Source organism: Haliotis cracherodii, unplaced genomic scaffold, assembly GCF_022045235.1.
Source record: "Haliotis cracherodii isolate W230 unplaced genomic scaffold, xgHalCrac1.p SCAF_2, whole genome shotgun sequence".
Lineage (NCBI taxonomy): Eukaryota > Metazoa > Mollusca > Gastropoda > Lepetellida > Haliotidae > Haliotis > Haliotis cracherodii.
Window position 1 is genome coordinate 16,288,700 of NW_027266275.1, and position 25,451 is coordinate 16,314,150.

Genomic DNA, 25,451 nt, shown 5'->3' on the forward strand with positions numbered 1-25,451 from the left:
GGCTACCCCACCACCCTCATTTAACTATAGTTAACCAGTCATGGCAATGACAGATTATACTTTAGTAATATGAAAAAATCGGGTGTCTTTTTTAACTTCTTTTTAGTAGTATATTTGAGGCACATGCCTCTCTGCTTCTTTTGTATTATCCAAAAAATATCAACTCATCAATTTGACTAAAGTGGATTTAAATAATTTAAAAAAGGTAGGACTCTCTCTTGTCTCAAGCAATTTATCAAGTTCATGCAGTTAGAACCACAGAGGTTTCACTATATTAAATTAGAGTCCACAGCAAAACATCACAGTTTAAAACAAAAAGACTTGCGTTTTGTCAAATTATGAAATATTGTTTTAGAAATGTTTGGTTAATTAATTCATGCAACACAAAAACAAACATTCCGATTGATAAACTGATAAACTCCTTTTTAAACAACAACAACAACAAAACATTAGGGTATGTCGAAAATTGAGGGGTCAAAGCCAAGCACATGGGACTGTTTACCTAAAGACTGGCTAATTTTGCAATGTGACAACTGTTCCAGTAACAGTGGGCCTCACAACATATGGAGTGTCCACCACAAAAAATGGTGTAGGAATCAAGGCGATTATATTTTATATACTGTGTTCCAGACAAAAATTACAATGTGTAATTCTCTTTAAATGTTAACACTGTAAAACAATTAGCATGACACTTCCAGGACTGGTAAACTACAAACACTGCAGCCTAATTTTCAGAAGGCATGAAAATCAAGTGTTAAATGGGCACTGTTATGTTCTATCAGAATCCTCGTCTGTTGACATTAATGAATGACTATGTCTTGCTTTCCAATCTAGGTCTAGAACATGTAACTAGCACCACATGTGAAATGGAGCTATTGATTATGTGAAATTAGGGTCATTGTTAACTGTTTAACTGTCAATAATTTTGCGTCAGCATACAAAGCAGTGTTTAAGAGACTTGAATGTAACTCGCTCGAACTGCCATTTTGCCTGAACTTGACCACTCCTCCAAGCTGTCCGTCTTGGGAGAGGTGGGGAGCAAGCCTAATGTAACACTAGCATCTCAACTTTGTGTACACTTCTCAGTACGTCCAGCATTTTGGCACACATTGTACCCATATGAATATAATCCAGGTCTTCTATGTAAAAAGCAAATGCTTTATCTACTTGGCTATTCCACCATCCTTAACATCATATTATCTTTTCTAATTTATAATCAATCATTTTAATAATCAATAAAAGATGGAGCTGCTGGGTATATAAAAATAATTGAAACTATTTTTATTGTATCATCAAGGCTTTGGCTCCGATTCCAAAACCATAAAACCAATCAGCTGTGGCCTAACAGATAGTTCCAACATGTCAAGAGGTGATCAACAAACAGGTGATTGAATGACAGCTTGATGAAGGTGATTTATGATGATGGTGATAAATAGAGCTGATCTATGGTTGGTGGTAAGGGTGTCTCATGTGTATCTTCCCAGCACCATTGTTCTTAAAAAAGGAGGAACCTGAAATAAAGAAAACAAGTTTAGATCTTTCTCATTTGGTTTTGTTCTGTTTGTTTGTTGTTAAACGCCACACTCAGCAATACTCCAGCTATATGACAGTGGTCTGTAAATAATCAAGTCTGGACCAGACAATCCAGTGATTGACATCGATCTACACCATTGGGATGTGATGACATGCATCACGCAAGTCAGCGAGCCTGACCACCCGATCCCGTTAATCGCCTCTTACAACAAGCATAGTCTGCTTTTACAGCAAGCATGGGTTGCTGAAGACCCATTCTAACCCGGATCTTCACGGGTACTTTCTCATTTGAGCATGAATAATGTTAAAAGGCGTTATGTAACAACTACTTGTAACCCGGTTGTCAGTACCTTTGAGTCAGTATGTTGCAAGTTGAATGGATTGGAACTTATCTTACTTCATGTAACAAATCACAAGCAATCGACCAATCAAAACATTCCTCCATGCAGTTACCTTTCATGGTTTGTCTTGTCAAGTATGTCAGACAAGAGTGGATCTTATTTGTGAGGAGTCTGAAATACTGTACAATTTGTAAAGGTGCTAGAAATCCCCTGATAAGAGACATGAGAACCCCTCTTAACTTGACTTCAACATCCAGACTGATGCTGATTTTATAGTGCTAGCCCACTGAGGTACCATGCCACAGTTTAACATGAATACCCCACTCAGACATAGTATACTGACTCCGAGCCGACCAGTCCTTGTTTTAGTCTTTTAATACCGGGCCCCAGACAGGGTAACAACCAGTACCATCTTTAACGTCTTTGATTATGACGTGGCCAGGGATCGAACCCCAGACCTTCCGCTCTCTGGGCCAACACTCTACCACTAGACCACGGAGGCAGTCTCTGTTTTGTAAGTACAGGAGCAGGGCTCACCTCGTCAGCATCATTGAGGGCATCTGTGATCATCTTCTCAATGTTCCTCATCATGGCAACCTTCTGCTGAGGCTTCAGTGGGTACACAACCTTCTCAGTGGGGGCGGACTAAACACAACATGTCACATTGTACACAAGAAGTGGGAAATTTCATAAAGGGCTTTAAACAATTTTCATATAAATAAAATGTCCAATAGGGTCAGACTGATGTTGGGAGGACAGCATGGACATAAAAAACGTGGATGTAAAAAAACACATTTTCTACAGCTTTTTCTGAGAAGTATTAAAATGTATTTTCTCAAAATTGTCAAGGCTGATCATGAAAAAAGCCAAGAAGTAAAACTTGCTTATCCGCATCTACATATATATATTCAGCCATCTCTGCCTTGTAGCCCCATGGAAGGAGAGTTTTCAACATTTTCTATTAAATCTTCAAGAATCCTTTATTTCAATGGCATGGAACTTTCACGGAAGTTTCACAATTTTGGTTTCCATTTAACTTTGCCTCAAACAGGGTTGGTGACTCAAACCCTTTAATTCTTGTCCAGACTGTCTGGGCCTTCAAGTAAGTTGTTACTGTACGTGAAATAATTGGCCTGACAGTGTTGAAACGTAACCTTTGATTTCACTGAATTTTGACCCATTTGCAAATGTTCCCAAAACCTTGGTCTTGTTGGTGAATCAGTACAACAGGGTGCAACTGGAAATGTGTTTAAATTACGTGAAGAAACAGAAACAGACTCATCCCCAAACTGTGCCTCTAGCTACCTTCATAACAAAGTTATAAGCACTTCCGACTTAATGACATCACTTCCAGTATGGGAGACAATACGCCCAATACAGTACAATGTATCTATCTACCTTAATAACAAAACTAAAGAACTTTCGTTTCAACCACATCACAGACCGTATAAGTTATCAAATGCTATAAACACTACATGAAAATGACTTTTAAAAAACCTGCCAAAAAATACATATTAGAAACAATGGAAAACATACTCTTCAAATGACCTTCACCTCACACCTTAGTCACTCATGACCTTTTCCGACCTTGGCCACACCCTAAGGATGACATGTACCAAGTTTCACTAATCTGCATTATATCATCAAGTTCAGGGTAAAAAAAAGTTAATTTCAGCCTATGACCTCAAGAATGACCTTGACCCTTGACATGCAATATCAATGTGCCAATTGATTTCCTTAGGTTATAAAGGAGATATACATGATATGTATGCACTGCATGGTTTAAGAAATAAAGTGCTGTGGCAGGGTCAAATTCAGACAAAATCTTTTGGCATGCATATTGACATGGAGCTGTTACATTATCAGTCATACCAACCTTGTACCAGAAGTTGACAGACACAGTAACACCCCTTTTAGGCACTGACTCCACTTGGTGCCACCTGCAAATATACAGACAATACATGAGTGAGTGAGTGAGTATGCTTTTACACCACTTTTAGTATTATTCCAGCAATAGCACGACGGTGTACACCAGAATTGGGATTCACAGATTGTACCCACATTGGGAATTGAACCTGGGTCTTCGGTGTGACTGGCAAATGCTTTAACGCTTTAAGTTTTGCACCAACAGGAAAAGACCACGACTCAAACAACCATTCAAGTCCCCAACAAAGGGACATGTGCATATTAAGGTCCTCAAAAATACCAAGTTAACTATTTTTGTTGACAATGCTTCATAAGCATATTCAGTTTCATTCAATGTCTCTACCCGTGAAAATCCGGTTTCGAATAGATTTTCTGAAACCCATGCCAAGAGGTGACTGACGGGATCGGGTGGGAAAGCTTGCTGACTTGGTTGATGCATGTCATAGTATCCCAATTTGCGTGGATCAGTGCTTATAGTAACAATCACTGGATTGTCTGGTCCCTACTCAATTATTTACGGACCACCGTGAAAAAGCTGGAATATTGCTGAGTGTGGCGTTAAACAACAAACAAACACACAAAAACTACTATACCACTACATATACTACCAGTACTACATATACTGCTACTACTATATGTACTAATACTTATACTGCTGCTACTACATTTACTAATACTTATACTGGTGCTTCTGCTGCTGCTACTAGTGCCGTGATGCATTGATCAATGCTCATGATGTCTCAAGAGGGAGGAGGGGGAGGGGCAGAAGGTGAGGGTGAAGGAGAAGGTGAGGGAGAGGGAGGGGAGGGGGGGACAGAGGGAGAAGGAGGGGGAGGGGGAGGGGCAGAAGGTGAGGTTGAGGGAGAAGGTGAGGGAGAGGGAGAGGGAGGGGAGGCGGGACAGAGGGAGGGGCAGAGGGAGAAGGAGGGGGAAGGGGCAGAAGGTGAGGGTGAGGGAGAGGAAGGGGAGGGGGGGACAGAAGGAGGGGCAGAGGGAAAAGGAGAAGGAGGGGGAGGTCAGAAGGTGAGGGTGAGGGAGAAGGTGAGGGAGAGGGAGGGGAGGGGGGACAGTGGGAGAAGGAGGGAGGAGGAGGGGCAGAAGGTGAGGGTGAGGGAGAGGGAGGGGAAGGGGGGGACAGAAGGAAGGGCAGAGGGAAAAGGAGAAGGAGGGGGAGGGTCAGAAGGTGAGGGTGAGGGAGAAGGTGAGGGTGGCAGAGGGAGAAGGAGGGGGAGGGGCAGAAGGTGAGGGTGAGGGAGAAGTGAGGGAGAGGAAGGGGAGAGGGAGGGGAGGGGGGGACAGAGGGAGAAGGAGGGGAGGGGCAGAAGGTGAGGGTGAGGGAGAAGTGAGGGAGGGGAAGGGGAGAGGGAGGGGAGGGGGGGACAGAGGGAGAAGGAGGGGAGGGGCAGAAGGTGAGGATGGAGAAGGTGAGAGAGGAAGGGGAGGAGGGACAGAGGGAAAAGGAGAAGGAGGGGCAGAAGGTGAGGGTGAGGGTGAAGGTGAGGGAGAGGAAGGTGAGTGAGAGGGAGGGGAGAGGGAGGGGGGACAGAGGGAGAAGGAGGGGGAGGGGCAGAAGGTGAGGTTGAGGGAGAAGGTGAGGGAGAGGGAGAGGAAGAGGAGAGGGAGGGGAGGGGGAGGTTGAGGGTGAGGGAGGGGGAAAAGGACAAATGCTCTATCCACTAGACCACTGAGACAGGTGTTCTTAAAAAGAGGTTGGACTGTCAAGCAACAACATGGAAACTACATACCAATACACAGGCAGGTACAGGACGTCCCCGGGTCCGACAATTGCCTCGTGGCCTTTAACATCTCTGAACTTAGGGAATCTCTTGAAGTCAGGGTTGTCAAAATCAACCTGAAACATGATCCAAATGAAAACACAGTAAAACAACAGTTACTGTGACATCTGGTTGAATGCATGTTTTTATCATTACTTTTACACATTTCTCTGGAGCAAATACACATATACACATTTAAAATTGATTTCTTACACATTTTCTTTGAGAACGATGGGACACGTTATGTGAGAACTCACTTGACTCTGTCTGTCATGAGGATGGAAAATAGGGTATGGGTAGAGACATTCAAACTGGGACGGTTCAAACAACAGGAAACGTTTGAAGCCCTGGATCTGAGCGAAGAAGTTCTGTTGTTCATCATAGTGAGCTGGCGTGATGACACCTGAAAACACACAACACCTCTACAAAGCATAATCAGACACTGACGAACAAGTGAATGATGTTTCATGCCAGCCACCACTATTCCACTCACTATTGCCTGTAAGTAATCACATCTGGACCCGGCAGACCAGTGGTTGATAGCATGAGCAGCAATCCATGCCAGCAGGAAGACAACAATGATGACAAGGCATGTGTCATGGCTACTTATTTAGCATTGGACTTCAGAGAGAGTGAGTTGGATTTGAAGCATCTTCAAGGCAGAGGAACACCAGAAATGGGCTTCACACATTGTACACATGGGGAATCGACCCAGGTCTTCGGAGTGACGAGCGAACGCTTTCACAACTAAGCTACCCCACAGGCCCATGAGATTTCAGAACAACATTGTCATGAGTATATAGCTGCCAATCAACCACAACAACACTTCTTGTTTATCAATCGAGAAATATTTTGTCTTTACACAGAAATTTGTTTAGATATGTTGACGACAGAAAAGAGTTTGATTTAATTCTGAACACTCTGATCATGATCAAAGCCTGCCACTAATTGTGTGCTGGATTTACCACACTGCTTAAGATGTTGCTTAGGAGTAAAGGACATACTCCTAATTGCTGTCCGGTGAACAGTTTCAGAAAGGACACCCATGTGTCTTTTCAAGCAGGATGTATTTTTGATCAAAGGGAAGGGATACGTAAGTGGTTGACTATTTTTTCATATTATAACAGTCATTGCCAGTATCAGTAGTATTGACATTTAACTTGTCATCAATGTGGGGGGGCATGGACAGTTTCAGCATTGCTGGGTCCCTCCCGTGTACACACCGTCCATGCCTATGAGCAGGAGGTTGGAGGTGAGCTGCCCCCACTTGTACTTCTTCTGCTGCTCCATGATCCAGTTCCAGTTGAAGCCCATGAAGTCCATGACGATCCGCTGGTCCACCGAGTCGTTCAGGGCCTGCTGCAGGTAGTACCTGGAACAACACATACATGTAAGACATAATACTTTTTGCTTGTTGGTTAGCACCACACTCGGCAATAGTCCAGCTATATGATGGTGGCCTGTAAGTTATCAAGACTAGACCTGACAATCCAGTGATTGAGAACAACCGTCCATGCTGATGGGTTACGATGACATGCAATCAACCAAGTCACCAGGTCTCTTACGACAAGCAACCTATGTTCTCAGTTCTTAACGTAAAGAGACATCATACAGTAAAAGATCTAACTTTAATAAGATTGACTCAAGCCAAACATACATCACCACCCATGAAACCCATGAGCATGGTATGGTGCTGACGAACCAAAAAATCCACAATCATGTTTCTGGCACCTGTGCCCTGCCCTGCCTAACTTAGACCTTTTTTCATAATGAATATATGTATACATGTCACATTAATTACTACATCTTGCAACCCATGCTTGCCGTAAAAGGCGACTATGCTTGCTGTTAGATCGGGTGGTCAGGCTCGCTGACTTGGTTGATGTATGACATCAATGCTCATGATGTCAATCACTGGATTGTCTTGTCAAGACTTGATTATTTCCAGACTGCAGTCATATAGCTGTAATATTGCTGAGTGCGGTGTTAACAAAGAAACAAACAAACATGCCTGTAAACTACACAACACAAGTTGATTATTGTATGTCATCACACCTGTACCTTTCAGAGCCAGGGCTGCTGTTGTTTACTTTGCTCTTAAATTCATCAAAGGTCAGATCCATGTGTTTTGTGGGTGGGACAAAACCAGGCACATAACTCATTTTCTTTTCATCAAAGTAGAGGAACTTGTGGTTGCTTGAGGAGTATACCGTGTAAGTACCCTCGCCGATGTTCGACCCCAAGTAGTCCAGATTCCAGTGGAGTGCCGACTTCACCAGGTCCGTGTCCGTTAAGATGACAGGTTGCTGAATGAACAAGGGTAGAGTGAGTGAGTAAGTTGGGTTTAATGCCGCTTTTAACAGTATTCCAGTTATATTGCGGTGTGTCAGCTTAATGTGGGAGGAATGCCTGAAGTGATGTAGGTCTTAGATGTTTACCACTTTGGTGAAATCCAAGAGCATGGGTATGGTGCTGACAAACCTTGAAACATAATCGAGGCAAACCGGGATTCGAACCTACAATCATAGGTTTCTAGCATGCCCAAGGGACGCAACTCTGCAAAGCGAACTGCAGCTCCTTAAAAGACTAGGCCACCTGTGCCCCCAAACAAGGGTAGATTATGAGTCAACACTCATGGACATGAGTAGAACACAGTCAAATAAATCAGCTGATTCATGACAACATGTACTGTGCTCAAGATAAGCTTTTGGTAAATTAGGTATTTTACCCATGGGTTTGATTTTTATTGGGTATCCAGAATTTTTATTAGGTACCGTATTCGGCATAATAAGCGCCCAGGGCGTTCTCAAAATTAGAAATAGCAGGTGCTTATCAGAATATGATTTTGGTGAAAAAAAAAACAGAATTGAAAAACGTAAAATTTGTGGTTTGTTGAACACAGAAAACAATCACCCTCAGTATTTTACCCCTTGAGATATACAATGTATATGTCTCTTACATATAATACCGCGTGCATGCTTGCACATATTGACTTACCGCAACTCCACATTAACAATGAGTAAATATCGTCGACGCCCATTGTTCCAAACGGGAAGTACCGGTAATCAGAAGGTTAAGTTGAAAGTATCAGCAAATATCGCCGTGGGCGCTTATTACGTTGAATACGGTATTCACAAAACATTTTACCAACATGTTTCCTTACATCTGAGTATTTTAACTCGAAAACCTGTTTCGTAACAATCCCTGTAAATCATTTAAAGTAGTATACACATGTTTTACCAAATGTAACTGTCGGTTAATGAATTTTGCAATCACCTGATGCAACTTAATATACACATCTTTACTTCATGCAACTTAATATACACATCGACCCGTGAAGATTCCAGGGTACAATGGGTCTTCAGAAACCCATACTTGTCGTAAAGGGCAACTATGCTTGTCGTAAAAGGAAACTAACGAGATCGGGTGGTCAGACTCGCTGACTTGGTTGATACATGTCATCGATCCCAATTGCGTGTTGTCAATCACTGGATTGTCTGGTCCAGACTCAATTACTTTACAGACCGCCATCATGTAGCTGGAATATTGCTGAGTGCGGTGTTAAACAACAAACAAACAAACATACACTGAACTTGTGCTATTCAGGATTTTATATATTTTTTAGCTGCGTTCTCATGGCAGCAAGTAGGAATTTAAATAGGGTAGGGATCGTTTCCAGAGAATAACCCATACAATGTTTCTCATTTCTTTGTATCAGACAAGTGTCTACAGACAACTAGTGGGTTATGCTTATTGAACTGTTTTTTAGATTTTGCCCTTAAGAGTAAAACTAATATTCAAATGAGGGTTTCAATTTGTGGTTTAGTCATCTGTCATAATGGTATAATGAGGTATATGGTATATACTTTGTTTGATTTATGCACATAAAAGGATCAGGGATATTGATGAATTTATCCTCTCGAAATGTGTTCTATCATTTTGCTTAATCCATCTATGACAATCAATAATCAAGCTGAATTAGTATGAACTCAAATTGGCTTTTGGATGACAGAGAATGCACATTCCTTTCTTCTTGTAAGATCCCCCTGCCTGATAACTTGCATCAAATCATTCTTATCCAATGACAACTTCAAACTTGAATATTCACGTAATAAATTAATATAACAAAAAGAAAACACTGAAAAAATATTATGTATAATAAAGTAAAAAGTCTGTGTACGTGATACTCAACATGTAGCCCTCAAGAGTGACATGTGTCATGTCATTTACACTCATATAGTACCAAAAAAATCGTCTGGAGACTGCCATTGACTACACGCGCTATGTCACGTACGCATATTCTCTTCACTAAACGGGTCTCCTGCACCGCAGAAATAAAACAAAACCAACAGAAAGGAGCTTGCAAACCTTGAATAAAAGACACTGTTGTCACAATATATTTGTTATTAACCCCATTTACCTACGTGAGCTATTTAACTGTAAGGCCCTTGCCTCAGCCAGGTGTTGAAAATGTAAACAATGGGCACGCACCCCCTGTCAAGCGTTATAAAGCGATTGCCTGGTCTAACTTAAATGAAAGGGTACTTACTTCATTGGCAATTAACTTCTCCGCCTTAGGATCTGTACAACTGAGTCTCGGAATGGGCTCTGGTGTGAAGGTGTACTGTTTAACTTCTTTGGAAACTTCTCGTAGCGTATCTTCTGCCGTAGCAGCCGCCATGATTGTGTTCAAGAGGACCAGTCATTGATAGGTAATTCACCTAGAAGCAACATAGACTATGCGTTACTAGAAAGTTTTTATTACAATTCACATATTATGGAAACATATAGTATGGATATCAGTCGGTAACAAAATATCTATATTGCAAAATATCCAGAATAATACGTAAAATAAATAAATGTACACAAACTGGTCCCCGAGTGAGAAAATAGTAAACACATCGTCCACGTGATGTACTTCCTTGTTTGGTTTTCAGAATGATACATTTTCATATCAGCGCATTTTCATTGATTCATGTTCAAGTTAAGCCAAGTTAAGATAAGAGTGCTTGAACTGTTAAATAGTAATGCATCACTTATTTGTAAATTCGAGTGCTCAGCTTACCAACTGACAGGTGCGTGGTGGGGCCCTATAAGGGTTTTTGCCTAAGAAATTGATTCAGGCAAACTCTGTGTGTGGTGGTTGTGGTTGAGAGAGGAGGGTTGCACGCGGATCGAACCCCACCCCCTTTTGAAGATCAGATATATGCAGCCCGGTCCGTTGACTAAAGCCTTTGTTATCATGAAAAAATGACACAGAGGGCAGGGAGAATGAAAAAATGACAGTTATATTTTATTCATATAAGGAGACAAAATATGATCCAGTCCAAAGCCAATCTCACCGCCCTCCCCTGTAATAAATGACCAGTCCTTTACTGGAATATTGCGGAGTGACAGCAAGCAGGCAAACAGACAATATGAAAATGAGGTATTATTAGTAACATACTTTACAAAACACCAGGACCTCGTGTCTATGAACATGTTTCACGACACGTAAAGATTCTGCGAAACCTGCGACTTCTTCGTGCGGACATGCACGTACAGGGCAGACACTCACATTAAACACACGCTGTGGAAATATGAAATACAACATGTGCTTGTGAAACAAGTGAGTTGAATCTGTCTCTATATAGATCTCTTTTGAAATATTTTGAAATCATGAATAATGCATACATACATAATGACAAAACAGAGAAAAGAAGTGAAGCACAAATGCAATTATAAAGAATCGCAAGCTCCGACGTTCACCTAGTTTGACGCTCACTCTCTGAAGGTTAATATTCCAAATAGCTCACACAAAGTGAAAGTCGACGTAACCATAACACTGTTGACGTTAATTATGATAACGTCTGATTGTTTAGGCCTCACTGACTTTGTATAAGCTTGAAAAGACACTATTCGACACTACAGTTACATACAAATTGTGAGGACCGCCTCCGCGGTCTAGAGGTAGAGCGTCCGTCCGGAGAGCGGAAGGTCCGGAGTTCGATCCCCGGCCGCGTCATACCAAAAGAGGTTAAAAGATGGTACTTGTTGTTACTCTGTCTGACGCTCGGCATTAAGGGGCTAAAGCAAGGACTGGTCGGCTCGGAGTCAGTATACTGTGTATGAGTCGGGTATTCATGTTAAACTGCGGCATGGAATCTCAGTTGGCTAGCACTATAAATCGGCATAAGTCCGGACTAGTACAAGCAGCCACACACACACACACGTGCATGCACGTCGCTATACAAGTGCGACGTTAAACCCAATTTCACCTCACCTCACATACAAATTGTGAATAACGGACATATACACATCCGTTATAGCATAGAGCATCTGTAATATTCTTTTTATACAGGGCCCGCAGAGAAAGGATATGTGTTAAGATATAAATGTAAAGATGTAGATGTGAAGATGTAGTATTAAAGAAATACAAACCGAGTTAGGCAATTAGAAATATCGAATCATTGTTATCGGATGGACCTTGTTTTACATATGTCGTAAGCAGGATAAACGTTATCGAAGACAGGGTTCTGAAACCTTTCCTTGAATCTTGGAAAATTGTTGGCTGCCTAAAAACAACATTCACACTGTCATCGTCTGTAGAACCCAATCGTCACAACGAGATGGACGGTCATCGTCTATAGCAACCAATCCTCACACCGAGATGGACGGTCATTGTCCGTGGAACCTAAGGATAACACGAGATGGCCTGTTATCGTCTATGGAACCCAAACGTCACAATGACGTAGTCTGTCATCGTCTGTGGAACCCAATCGTCACAATGAGGTAGTCTGTCTTCATCTATGGAACAAAATCGTCACAATGAGATGGTACGACGTCGTCTACAGAATCCAATCGTCACAATGAGGGAGTCTGTTATCGTCTACAGAACCCAATCGTCACAATGAGATGGTCTGTGATCTTCTACAGAACCCAATCGTCACAACGAGATGGTCTGTTATCGTCTACAGAGCCCAAACGTCACAATGAGATGGTCTGTTATCGCTTTTGGAACCCAATCATCACAATGAGATGGTCTGTTATCACTTTTGGAACCCAATCGTCACATTGAGATGGTCTGTTATCGTCTACAGAACCCAATCGTGAGAATGAGGTAGTCTGTTATCGTCTACAGAGCCCAATCGTCATAATGAGATGGCCTGTTATCACTTTTGGAACCCAATCGTCACATTGAGATGGTCTGTTATCGTCTACAGAACCCAATCGTGAGAATGAGGTAGTCTGTTATCGCTTTTGGAACCCAATCGTCACAATGAGATGGTTTGTTGTCGTCTACAGAACCCAATCGTCTCAATGAGATGGTCTATTATCGTCTACAGAACCCAATCGTCACAATGAGATAGTCTATTATCGTCTACAGAACCCAATCGTCACAATGAGATGGTTTGTTGTCGTCTACAGAACCCAATCGTCTCAATGAGATGGTCTATTATCGTCTACAGAACCCAATCGTCACAATGAGATAGTCTATTATCGTCTACAGAACCCAATCGTGAGAATGAGGTAGTCTGTTATCGTCTACAGAGCCCAATCGTCATAATGAGATGGCCTGTTATCGCTTTTGGAACCCAATCATCACAATGAGATGGTCTGTTATCGTCCACAGAACCCAATCGTCACAATGAGATGGTCTGTTATCGCTTTTTGAACCCAATCGTCACAATGAGATGGTCTATTGTCGTCTACAGAACCCAATCGTCACAATGAGATGGTCTATTATCGTCTACAGAACCCAATCGTCACAATGAGATGGTCTATTATCGTCTACAGAACCCAATCATCACAATGAGATGGTCTGTTATCGCTTTTGGAACCCAATCGTCACATTGAGATGGTCTGTTATCGTCTACAGAACCCAATCGTGAGAATGAGGTAGTCTGTTATCGTCTACAGAGCCCAGTCGTCACGATGAGATGGTCTGTTATCGCTTTTGGAACCCAATCATCACAATGAGGTCGTCTGTTATCGTCTACAGAACCTAATCGTCACAATGAGATGGTCTGTTATCGCTTTTGGAACCCAATCATCACAATGAGATAGTCTGTTATCGCTTTGGGAACCCAATCGTCACAATAAGACGGTCTATTGTCGTGTATTGAACCCAATCATCACAATGAGATGGTCTGTCATCGTCTATGGAACCCAATCGTCACAATGAGATGGTCTGTTATCGTCTATGGAACCCAATCATCACAATGAGATGGTCAGTTATTGTTTACAGAACCCAATCGTCACAACGAGATGGTCTGTTATCGTCTACAGAGCCCAAACGTCACAATGAGATGGTCTGTTCTCGCTTTTGGAACCCAATCATCACAATGAGATGGTCTGTTATCGCTTTTGGAACCCAATCGTCACATTGAGATGGTCTGTTATCGTCTACAGAACCCAATCGTGAGAATGAGGTTGTCTGTTATCGTCTACAGAGCCCAATCGTCACAGTGAGATGATCTGTTATCGCTTTTGGAACCCAATCGCCACAATGAGATGGTCTGTTATCGCTTTTGGAACCCAATCGCCACAATGAGATGGTCTGTTATCGCTTTTGGAACCAAACCGTCGAGCAGCATCATTATTGTATCCACTACATACATAGGGCCGCTATGTCGTCTACATCGAGCCGCTCCATGCATATGAGGGGTAGAGACGTTTTTTTATTGCATATAATATAGAAGTCAATGAGTGAGTGTATGAATGGTATTTAACGCCACAATATTCCATCTCTATCACGGAGACCTGTAAATAATCGAGTCTGAAACAAACAAGCCAGTGATGGATAGTTTGAGCACGCCCCACGCTGTCGGAGTACGATGACACGCAATCAATCACGTCGCCGAGCCTGACCACCCGATCCATCTATGTCGCCTCTTTTAACAAGCATAGATTGCTTGAAATCAATTTTATAACCCGGAATCCGTACTTGTTAAGGCTGAATAAGGCGTTCGGTACTACCAATATTACCTAATTAAAATTACATACGTTATGGATTTATGTTTTCATAATGTTTGAATATTGCTGTACACACTTGTTAACATTAATCTAATGAATAAAATAGTGATAAACCTGAATGTTTGAAACAAGATAATTTGAATTCAATGACGAAATTCGCTTTTGCGATTGTTTTATCACTTTCTCTGTGTCCTTGGTAACGTTACTTGGCAAATCTTTTATAAATAACAATCAGCTTATATTTAGAACCCATTGTTTATAGTGCAAACAGTATCGTGATGAGGTTTTCTGTTCGGCGAAAGAAGGCTAAGTTTAAATGCTGACACTGACAGATATGATTAAGGGGAGACAATCGTGTATGTCCTATTGACAGCGTGAAGCGCAAATAGATTTCTTGCGATCGAAGACAGCTCGAAATTCATGAAACTGTACTTGAACATACTTTCGGTATTTCTGTGTATTTTGTTTAAGAAACGAACGTAGTAAATTCGCTGATAATTTTCTCAATTATTATAGACATCATGTTCATAATATGGATTTGTTAATCAATGCTTTGAACAATCCATTCGGCGTGTCAATGTTTATAGTAAATGTTGGTTATAAAGTCATCTGAAGTATAACTGGCAAAGCCATTGCAGTAGTTCCAGTACATACGCTGCCCATGCATGCTGTGGCACGTGTTCCGAACAGTCGGGATACCAATGATGCTGTTACATGCATGGGCGAGAAGACAATGTTGATGGAACTGTGGACGCGCTGAATTCTGAGAAGTCATTTTGTCAAAAAGACGTGCTCCACGTCGACGTGAAATAGAATTATTCTGTTAAAACTGCTTTTTGTCTGATGTTTTAATTTAAATGATTAAATTAATCGGTGAGTGGACACGCACGCAGACACACACGAACGCACGCACGCACAGACACACACACGCACGCACAGACACACACACACACGCGCAGACACAAACGCACAGACACACACACAGATCCATCACTGTCACGATGCGCTTGACGTCGTTACTACTGTGGCATTATAGATGTATTGTTACAAGTGCCTTATGTGTAACTGAGACACTGTCCCTGCGTATATGGGTTGGCAGTGCTGCTAGATTGGTGCACGTCACAAAATGGCAGTTTGCAGACTATATCAAACCGGTTTCGGCTTGATTGGGAGTACTGCTGCGTGCATGAGAAAGCCATGGAATGGCTGTGTTTATGTCAAGCAATTTAAACAAAAAGATGCTCGAGACGCAATGTACCATGGTACAACAGATAAATATGATAGAACATTTTTGTAAAAAAAATTGTTGTGTTATAAAAAAAATGTTAACGGAAATGTCAAATAGAAATGCATTTGTTCCGTATTTGTTCAATGCTTAATATTAATGTATCTTTTCTCTCTCCCCTGAGAGAAATCCTGTGCAAAGTAACAAGGGTAAAGGGAGGTCTTTACCCTTGATAAAAGTTAAGAGATTGGAATGATGGCGGTTGTGACAGGTGTCACTTCTGAAACAGGGGCGGTCAGGTAGCCTAGTGGTTAAAGCGTTCGCTCGTCACGCCGAAGACCCGGGTTCGATTCCCGACATGGGTACAATGTGTGAAGCCCATTTGTGGTGTCCCCCGCCGTGATATTGCTGGAATATTGCTAAAAGCGGCGTAAAACCATACTCACTCACTATTAGATCTGCTTGCCTCACTGGGGTTTCACTTGGCACAATAATCCTGCTTTTTTACACTTTTTTAAAGGTGGTGGAAAATTGGTACAGTAAATTTATAATAATACCCTGCATTATTGAGGATGAGTGAAAATATTTATTTCGACAGCCATATACGCTACATTTGCTCTGAGAAAAGGAACCGTCTTTATGTTCTATATACATTGACTTCACTGCATGATGCATATCCTTCCCAGGCTCTGATACACCAATACCATGTGATCAATATACTCATCCCTGGGATATCAATGATAACTAACAATGAGAGAAATAACCACACCATAATACATCATGGGCGGATACAGCTTTTTTTAAAAGGGTGGTTGGGGTGGGTGGGTGGTGGTGTGTGTGCACAATTAACATCTTTTTATTCACTTTGGTGGTAATTTATACAGACATTTTCGAAATAAAAAGGAGGGGTGCGCGCGCACCCCACCCCCAACCCCACCCCACCCCCTGTATCCGCCCATGTACATACACATGAATAGCACCGTGAACTTTCCGGGCTCGTGCCCCATGCTTGACGTCAGAGCTGACTAAAGTGAGGATCAGTTGGTCACCTGGGTCCGTCACACAAAGCATCGTTGAGCTACGACTGTCGTAAGTCTCTGTTAAACTGTGGCAGTTACAACCGTAACCTTACGATGTATTTGTGAAACGGAAACCTGACGAATTATGTGCTATCGTATTCTCGAACGACGTGGATCGTTTTCCTGTTATCTGCCACGTTATATTTCTCCCATCCTGATTGCATTGTTACAGTGTAGTAATACTTCGGGCTTTCCTCCCACATTAAGCTGACACGCCGTTATATAACTTGAATAATGTTAAAAGCGGCGTTAAACTTAACTCACTCACTCACACAATGTAGTAATATAGCTTAACTTGCGTTATCTGCGGTGTAAAACAACTTTCACTCTCATCTTTCCGTTTATTGATGAATCATCATTTTATGTCTGATATACAAATAAGTTGACAATTCCCGATATAGACAGACATTCTTCGGCAATCTATCATTTTCGAGATCGCGATCAGAAACATATTTAACTGAACAGTTTATTGACAAGTACGTGATGAACACTGATGATCTCCCAGGACTTAAATATCTATCCACATATTGTGTGAAACAGACCCATGTTGCTGTCTTGTTTCAATTATTTGATTAATGGCTCCAGGCTTCAGGTGTTAAGTCAATTGTGCCACCACAATGGGGGTTTAGTGATACTAGAAACATTATAACTGTTGCAATGTTGAGTGTGAGCTTAATGGCCGATACGTGAGAACATAAATATGTCACTTTGGCAGAGAAAAACTACACGGTGTAAGTGCCGTTGGCACGTGGAGAAATTCGGTCACAATCATTTCCTATATAGGAATTCCTTCGCCAGTCACAATTCATAATTGCATCTATATCGCGTCTAGCGGGGGAAATGCCAATGATACCTGCCTACAAATAGTCACACCATCCGCTGACTCCTACAATTATACACTGAACTATGGCTTGTATCGTGTTCTAGGTTACACGCCACTGCTGCACTACTACGGTATGTCAGCACGTGGGGGGACTGTGAATTGTTTACGATTTTAGTATATTCCAGTCATAATATTTGTTTGTTGTTTAACGCTGCACTCAGCAACATACCAGCTATTAACGGTGGTCTGTTAATAGACGAGTCTGGACCAGACAATCCAGTGATTGATGTCATCGACCTACGCAATTGGAATACGATGACATATCAACCAAGTCAGCGAGCCTGACCACCCGTTAGTTGCCTCTTACGACAAGCATGTGTTGCTGGAAACCAATTCCAGGAGGGAATAGGTCTTCAGCAACCCATGCTTGCCTTAAAAGGCGACTATGCTTGTCGAAAGAGGAGACTGAATAATTCCGGGTTGTCAGGCTCGGTGACTTGAAATTGTACGATTGACGGTCATTGTGTCCCAGTTGTATCGATCGATGCTCATGATGTCAATCACCGGGCTGTCTGGCCTGGACTCGATCATATACAGATCCCCGTCATTATGATGGAAAATGACGGCGTTTTACGATATCTCAACAAACAAAACAATTGAAGACAATTAGCCATTACGGAACGCGAATCGCCAGATCACAAAGCGCATTAATGCTTTTCCCCAAACCAACATCCGCGCTCGTACACGCTTATATAACAATTTATAGCCATGTGATGGGGACCTACGTCATTGCCAGGTGAAAACATGCATCATTTACGGGTAACCTACGTAATACACACTATTCATTGTCTTCCGGCAGCCGGTTGTTGCATGTTGATGTATCTGTCCTGGCTCTATGAAGGGTATGAGTTGATCGGCAAGTTTTTGACATTATCCATCAATACAACGCATGGTCGTTGTTAATCGCTCTGATTGTATGATAGGGCAATGTTACACCTGGCCTGGTTCACGAATGTGACGTGATCTTTACAACAAAATCCAAACATACTTTTATCTTGATTCCCCAGATCACACACCGTCGTGATTAATCGAGCATGTTTGGGTCAATAATTTGAAAGGTATACACACAACTCGAATAAATCATGCAGTAGTTAATCCCCTCTCCCCCATCCCTCCCAGGTGGGCTGTTTTCTTCTGATAATTAAAGAAACAGGCGTGGTCTAACACTAGACAAACAATATTCGTTTTATTTTATTTAGAAGACAACTGGTGTACTTACAGTATTTGTGAATATTTAAAACGAATTATTGCCTTTGTCAATTATAACCCCGACATTTATACAATTTCCAAAATAAAGTTACGCGCAATGCATGGGCGGATACAGCTTTTTTGAAAACGGGGGGGGGGGGGGGGGGGGGGGGGTGCACAATGAAGATCTATTTATTCTCCTTAGAGGTAATTTATACAGTGTTAAAAAGATGTTTTTCGAAATAAAAGGGGGGGGCACCCCCCCCCCCCCCCCCCCTTGTATGCGCCCATGCAATGTTTCGAGTTATTCGGGTTTTTAGATATCTCAAAACAGTATAACACCTACCAAGTCTTTGAAAGGACTTGTTGATGGATATTACTGCATCATCTCCATGTTGAAGTCGTATATAGTATAACGCCTACTCATTTCATTACATACTGCAAGGCAATCATCCATGGTTTATATTATATATTACATAATGGTTGTTACGGGTTGTTTTTTAAAATGTAATTGAAAGCATGGTGGTTATTTACAGTAACCAGAACTGCAGACTGACGCTTTATCATGTAAATTTAAATTTGAATTCAAATTTCAACACGTACATAGTGTTATCGGTGGATATGTCACTCACTTTCGCTGTATAAAAATACAATTTGAGGAAAATAAACAGACTTATCTATCATCAGTGGGACTATCACCCACGTGCGACTAGTTAGTGATAATTGTCTTGTCTATGTCGTAACGATGTTTCCTAATACGCTATCATTGAAAAAGAGTTTAAGAAACGTGAGCCGATCCTACAGCTCTCTCCCAGTTTTCTCGCCCTCAAAGTATTGAGTTTATTATCTGCCCTTTGTGACGACTGACGCTCCTATGTATCAATGCGCGTTGTTTTTGTCGACACACATATTACGCATATGTCACTTTACATTACTCCATATAGGTAAAAGGCTCAACCTTATTACATTACATAAACATGTAAACTCGCAAAACCATTTGTCTTTGCACAACAACCACGAGCAGCGCAGACCTATATTTTGCCTCCGAGGTCGACCGCCGCTCTCCTGATCGCTCCGCTAATTACTCTTCAGAAGACCGCAATAGACTGTCGGAATATAGCGAGTGGACAGTCAGAAGTCCGGCGTTGTTTTCTTTGATAGGCTTTTCTTCCACGGAGATATAAGATGGCTTTTTAGCAATTGATGATATTTACCGTGATTGTTTATGTGATTATGTGGGACGCAACATAACCTACCTGTATGTCGGAGCTTGTGAAAGCTTGGTGACAGGTTTACCTGCCGATATATTGTGGTCATCCCATTTGGAATGTAAACACCCAAAATGGCTTCTAAGTGTCGAAAGTTTGTGCCTAACATTTTCAATAAGACCAAGTGTCAAAACTGCTTTGGAGCTAAAGAAAACCATTCCGCAGAGGCATTGGAAAATAATAAGGTGAGACCATGATCATAACGACACGGAGACAGTTTGTTTGAATCGGCTCCGCATGTGTCAGAATGTTTTATTGCATGTGTAGTTCACATTGTTGATTGCACGTGAACTACGTGATAATTAGCTGATTGTTTTGCAATACCCGCAATACCAACCCAATATACAACAGTCGTGCCGTCCATTCATGTTAAATCCAAAACACAACATGCAGTCAGCATTTTGATGGGCGGTCTTATGTAAACAAAACCATGTATTAACCTCCGTAATTGCCAATTATACATAGTTGCACAATTTGATTAAGAATGATAACAACTAAACCATTCCCATTTTTTATACACACTCAAAGAATGTTACACATAGCGTTTTTGTTAAACATTGTTGTGAAAAGGGTGTGTTAACTTTGTATTGTACAAGGAGTGACATGTGCCTTTTGATATATGGCCTATCATAACAGATGAGTCAGTATAAATATTCACATTTACCTTACAGTACTATCCTGGGGAATACGCTATCCATAATACCTTCGGTTATGGAACTGGTAGATGACTTAGTTTTTCTATTCTTAGCTCATTGGAATGTGTGTTCTTTCTAACAATCGATTCTAGACATACACATATTGATATTTGTATTGAAAATGCTGGCGTATATATGTTGCTGAGGATATCTTTGGCAAAATGAATTCCTTTCTCAAAAGAGGAATAAAGGAACAGGTTCTATTCAAGGTTAACACATGTAGATATAATGGGTTTAGAATTTGAACATTTTACGACATCCTACTCCATGGAAATATACACTTGACATTTGAACTATCAAATCCAAAGGCGTTGTACTTTCACAAGGTTTCTAAAGGTCACCTATGGGTGGAAATGTTGTCTTGACTTTAAAAATATTCTAGAAGATAAAACACAAAAAAGTGTTAGCCCAATTGGGCTGCATGCCAAGTGATCTTGGTTGCAGGGATGCACTAAGTGTGTCTCTCCTCCAAGGCAAGTAATTATTACAGCATAGTAAGCATACTAGAGACCGTGTGATGCAGTAGTGTCTATAGCAGGTGCTTGCATTCGGTGTGGCCCTTAGACCTGTGCATTGCATGTTGGCACTGGAGGGCACCAAAAATGTATGTGATGCTTCAAAGGATACAATACTTTGATCATGACACTGCTAACAAGGTGTATATTTTTAGAGACACTATACTTTGGTCATATTGTTGCTAACAAGACATGTTTAAAGGGACTCTCCATCTGCGACTTTGGTCATGTTTTAAAAGCCCTTGTGTCGTAAAATCTATTTCTGGAAAGTTCAGCTGAAAAATCTGTTTATAATTGAAGTGTTTTTCACAGATTGAATATTGATCGGTGATGCTAATGCAACCAGGGTATTCAAGGATACTGTGCTTCAGTCATGTTGATGCCAACAATATATTGTTAGTGGGTCCTGTACTCACAAGATATTTCAATATTGTTTAATTGATTATACTTTGATCATGATAGTGCTAATAAGATCTGCTAAGGGAATTATAGAAGTGTTTTTAAAGAACACTTTACATTGATGCATACAAAAAGTTTTTTGAAGGGGTACAGTAATAATGAAAAAAATAATTTGATGTTTTAAAGGCCATGTTTGTTACAACATAGTTAATTAGGATATACCCATCATACGTAAATGTTCAGACAGTGACTGTTCTTTTGTTTGTTTGTTGTTTAACATGGCACTCAGAAAAATTCCAGCTATATGGTGCAGCCTGTAAATAATCAAGTCTGGACCAGGCAATCTGGTGATTGATATCATGAACTTTGATCCACACAATTGGGATACAATGACGTGCATCAACCAAGTCAGCGAACCTGACCACCCGTTTACGCGAGTCGCCTCATAGTCGCACGGGTTGCTGAAGACCTATTGTAACCCGGATCATCCAGGGTACATGGACTACATGTATTACTATTTTCAGTAGCTGTTTATGACCATAATGAGCTTACATTCACATACATCATGAAGAAATTAACATTTACGGATAACAACTCCCTAAATGTGTGTAGTGACGTTTCAAGGCAATTGACTGTGCTGAAAGGGCAAGAAGTGGCCCTGAAACATTGTTACCAACAATCAGGAAGTAGTTATCCATAAATGTTTAATGCCTCCTTGTTCTTCCAACTGTTGTTTGGGCGTTGGGATAGCCTTGTGGTTAAAGCATTTGCTCATCACTTCGAAGGCGAGGGTTTGATTTTCCACATAGGTACAATTTGTGAAACCCATGTCGGGTGTCCCCAACCATGATACGGCTTGAATGGATCATAAAAGGGTAGGGGCAGTTGGGTAGCCTAGTGGTTAAATTGTTTGCTCGTCACGCCAAAGACCCGGGTTCAATTCCCGACATGGATACAATGTGTGAAGCCCATTTCTGGTGTCCCCTGCCGTGATATTGCTGGAATATTGCTAAAAGCGGCGTAAAACCATACTCTTACTCACTCACTCATAAAAGGGTCATAAAGCAATACTCACTCACTCCAATGTTCCTGTGTCTATCAATGACATCTCATTGTAATGTATATGCTCTCAGAATGCTTGTATTGTGTATATATCAGATTGAGTGTGACTCTTCTTGTATGATATAAATATGTAACATAACTAGTCTACATTTAAATGTGACCTGTCTCTATTTAGTCATTGAGACATAACTATGGTCAATGTTACTCCTAGTTCATAAAAACGTCACCTGTGACATGCTTGATAAGATAATCTTTACATTTTTTTATCTTAATGTAAAGTACTTTTTTTTAATCTTCGTGAAAGTTTATCTAATCAAGCATGTCACAGGTGAAGTTTTTATGAACTACGAGTAACATTGACCAGGATCCCCATTTATAGTTATCATCCTTTATTTCAGTAGTATTTGTCCTGGAAGGTAGGTTACTAGACTAACATCTAGTCTCTGAAATGAACATATCGTACAGAAAAAAACCAGTTCAGTTATCTTAATAAAAATGTAGCAAAAGGGAGCCCAGCGACTCTCTTCATTTTGAGCCTGATATTGCAATGATCTAGACTTGCCAGACATTATAGACTTGCATGGGCTGTATTTGATATATATTTGTATCAGGGTCTGTAAGACAGACTAGTAGGTTACTTGAGTAATGAAAAGCTTATAGACTTGCATGGGCTGTATTTGATATATATTTGTATCAGGGTCTGTAAGACAGACTAGTAGGTTACTTGAGTAATGAAAAGCTATCAGTTTTCTTGTCCAGGGCATTTTGGGTGGTAGTGAATTAAGTGTTGTGTAACCAAGATCATATGTCAGTGAAAGCCTCTGAAGAGGGGAGACATAATCCATGGGTAGGCCTGTTTAATTCCTGATTTCACTGATAGATTCACCAGGAAGATCGCATGATATTTCGGTGGACCTGTTTGTCAGGTTTTAGTTGAAAGGTCAGTGTATATAACATCAGTGTTGATCTGACAGACACATCTGGTGTCTGACCTTTGCCTCACATTGGCCCTCCCTGATGGTCTGGATGACCAGTGTGTGGGAGGAGGGGAGATGGGACACCCATGTGGGGGACATGTGGAAGACTCGGGTGTAGTCTCTCACACTGACCCACCCAGTCGGTCTCAGTGACCACTGTGTGGGAGGAGGGGAGATGGGACACCCATGTTGGGGACATGTGGAAGACTCGGCTGTAGTCTCTCACACTGACCCACCCAGTCGGTCTCAGTGACCACTGTGTGGGAGGAGGGGAGATGGGACACCCATGTGGAGGACTAGCTTTAGCATGGCCATGTACCTGAAAGTAAAGTGGTTCTCTCGGCTGATTTTGTGTTTCATATTAAAGACAATCTGAACCCCCCAACTCCCATAATATTTCATTTCAGTCAGCACCAAAGTCAGTAAACCCTTCAGATATGAGCTTTGTTTGTTTCTTCTATGACCTTATAACATTGTGTATTTGTTTTGGCTTATCAAAATTCAATTAGTGTGACAGTTAAACATTTTAAAAAGACTTTTAATGTATGGTCAAGAAGTACAAGTGACATTGTTTAGTTTTCTATATAGTACATTGTCTGTTCAGTCAGTTTTAGCATGGACCCTAAATATAGTGTATTAAGTGTCCATGGTTTTAGGACCTGTAGATGTCAGTGGCAAGACATCCATTTTGTCCCACTTGGAACATTATTGATCTGAAGTAGAAAAGATGTTGATGTTTCTTCCAACTTTCTCAAAACTATTTTTATTGTCAACCAGTTTCAAAATTAGAATGAATTGCAGCCAATTCTGTAGTTTCTGTGTTTATTTTGAGAATTTAATATCTGCTCCAAAATTAATTAATAACGCCATGGAGATGGACAAACTAACCTCACTTTCCCTTTATGAATTTAAAAAATATCCCAAATAACAGTGAGCCCCTGTTTTTATTTACAGACATTGATAAATGTTTCTAACCATTTCCTGAAGTTACCTCTCAAAGCATTCATCGTCAGTCTGTAAGTTACGTTACCATATCCTCCCAAACCTTGACATTTACCACACTGATGCCAGTTCTACCCATAACCCCGACACATAACCCCAACACATAACCCCTCCGTAACACCTCACTGCATCAGTCCATGTCCAGCACATGTCTCCATCACCGTGCAGCATCCTTCACCGTGCACACATCAAAGGGGGCCTGTCAGTCGCATGTGCATTACATGCTCCCCCCACCCACCCCTGTTGTCGTGGGGACCAGACAGGCCAAACTGTGTTCCCCCTGACAGACAGCTGTTTTTGTTGGTGTTGGTGTATCCTGCGTGTGTGTGCATCTGTTCCGGGTTATCAGGCCCCACACTGATGAGTGGAGAGAAAACATATGTAAGCTGAAGGAGGCGAGTGCACAGAGATGGCCTTGTTGATAGATGCATGGACATGTGTGTGTCAGCATCACGCATGGATATATGTATCTTATTGGACATATATATTTGTGTGCCATGGCATAAGACACAAATACATGGATACACGTGTCTTATTACTCTATAAGACTGCCTCCATGGTCTCATAGTAGAGCGTCCGTCCGGAGAGCGGAAGGTCCGGGGTTCAATCCCCTGCCGCGTCATACCAA

The 25,451-nt window shown here is 41.4% G+C and overlaps 2 protein-coding genes across 8 annotated transcripts in view; one reads left to right on the forward strand and one right to left on the reverse strand.

Moving 5' to 3' along the window:
• Positions 1 to 10,256, reverse strand: LOC139469877 (hypoxia-inducible factor 1-alpha inhibitor-like). Its single transcript, XM_071252193.1, has 8 exons — positions 10,125 to 10,256; positions 7,637 to 7,881; positions 6,799 to 6,947; positions 5,833 to 5,978; positions 5,546 to 5,652; positions 3,751 to 3,814; positions 2,412 to 2,519; positions 1 to 1,511 (listed from the first exon to the last, which is right to left on the reverse strand). Exons 1-8 carry the CDS (start codon positions 10,254 to 10,256, stop codon positions 1,467 to 1,469), a joined length of 996 nt encoding a protein of 331 aa, XP_071108294.1. The 3' UTR covers positions 1 to 1,466.
• A 908-nt stretch (positions 10,257 to 11,164) lies between these two features.
• Positions 11,165 to 25,451, forward strand: part of LOC139469879 (early endosome antigen 1-like) — a 129,242-nt gene continuing 114,955 nt past the window's right edge. For 6 of the 7 annotated variants that reach the window (XM_071252194.1, XM_071252196.1, XM_071252198.1 and 3 more), the window contains exon 1: positions 20,003 to 20,358. In XM_071252194.1, coding sequence (XP_071108295.1) covers positions 20,248 to 20,358 — 111 coding nt within the window. In that variant the 5' untranslated portion in view covers positions 20,003 to 20,247. Of the gene's footprint in view, positions 11,184 to 20,002; positions 20,359 to 25,451 lie in introns of those variants that run through there. The other variant, XM_071252199.1, reaches the window with a different exon arrangement.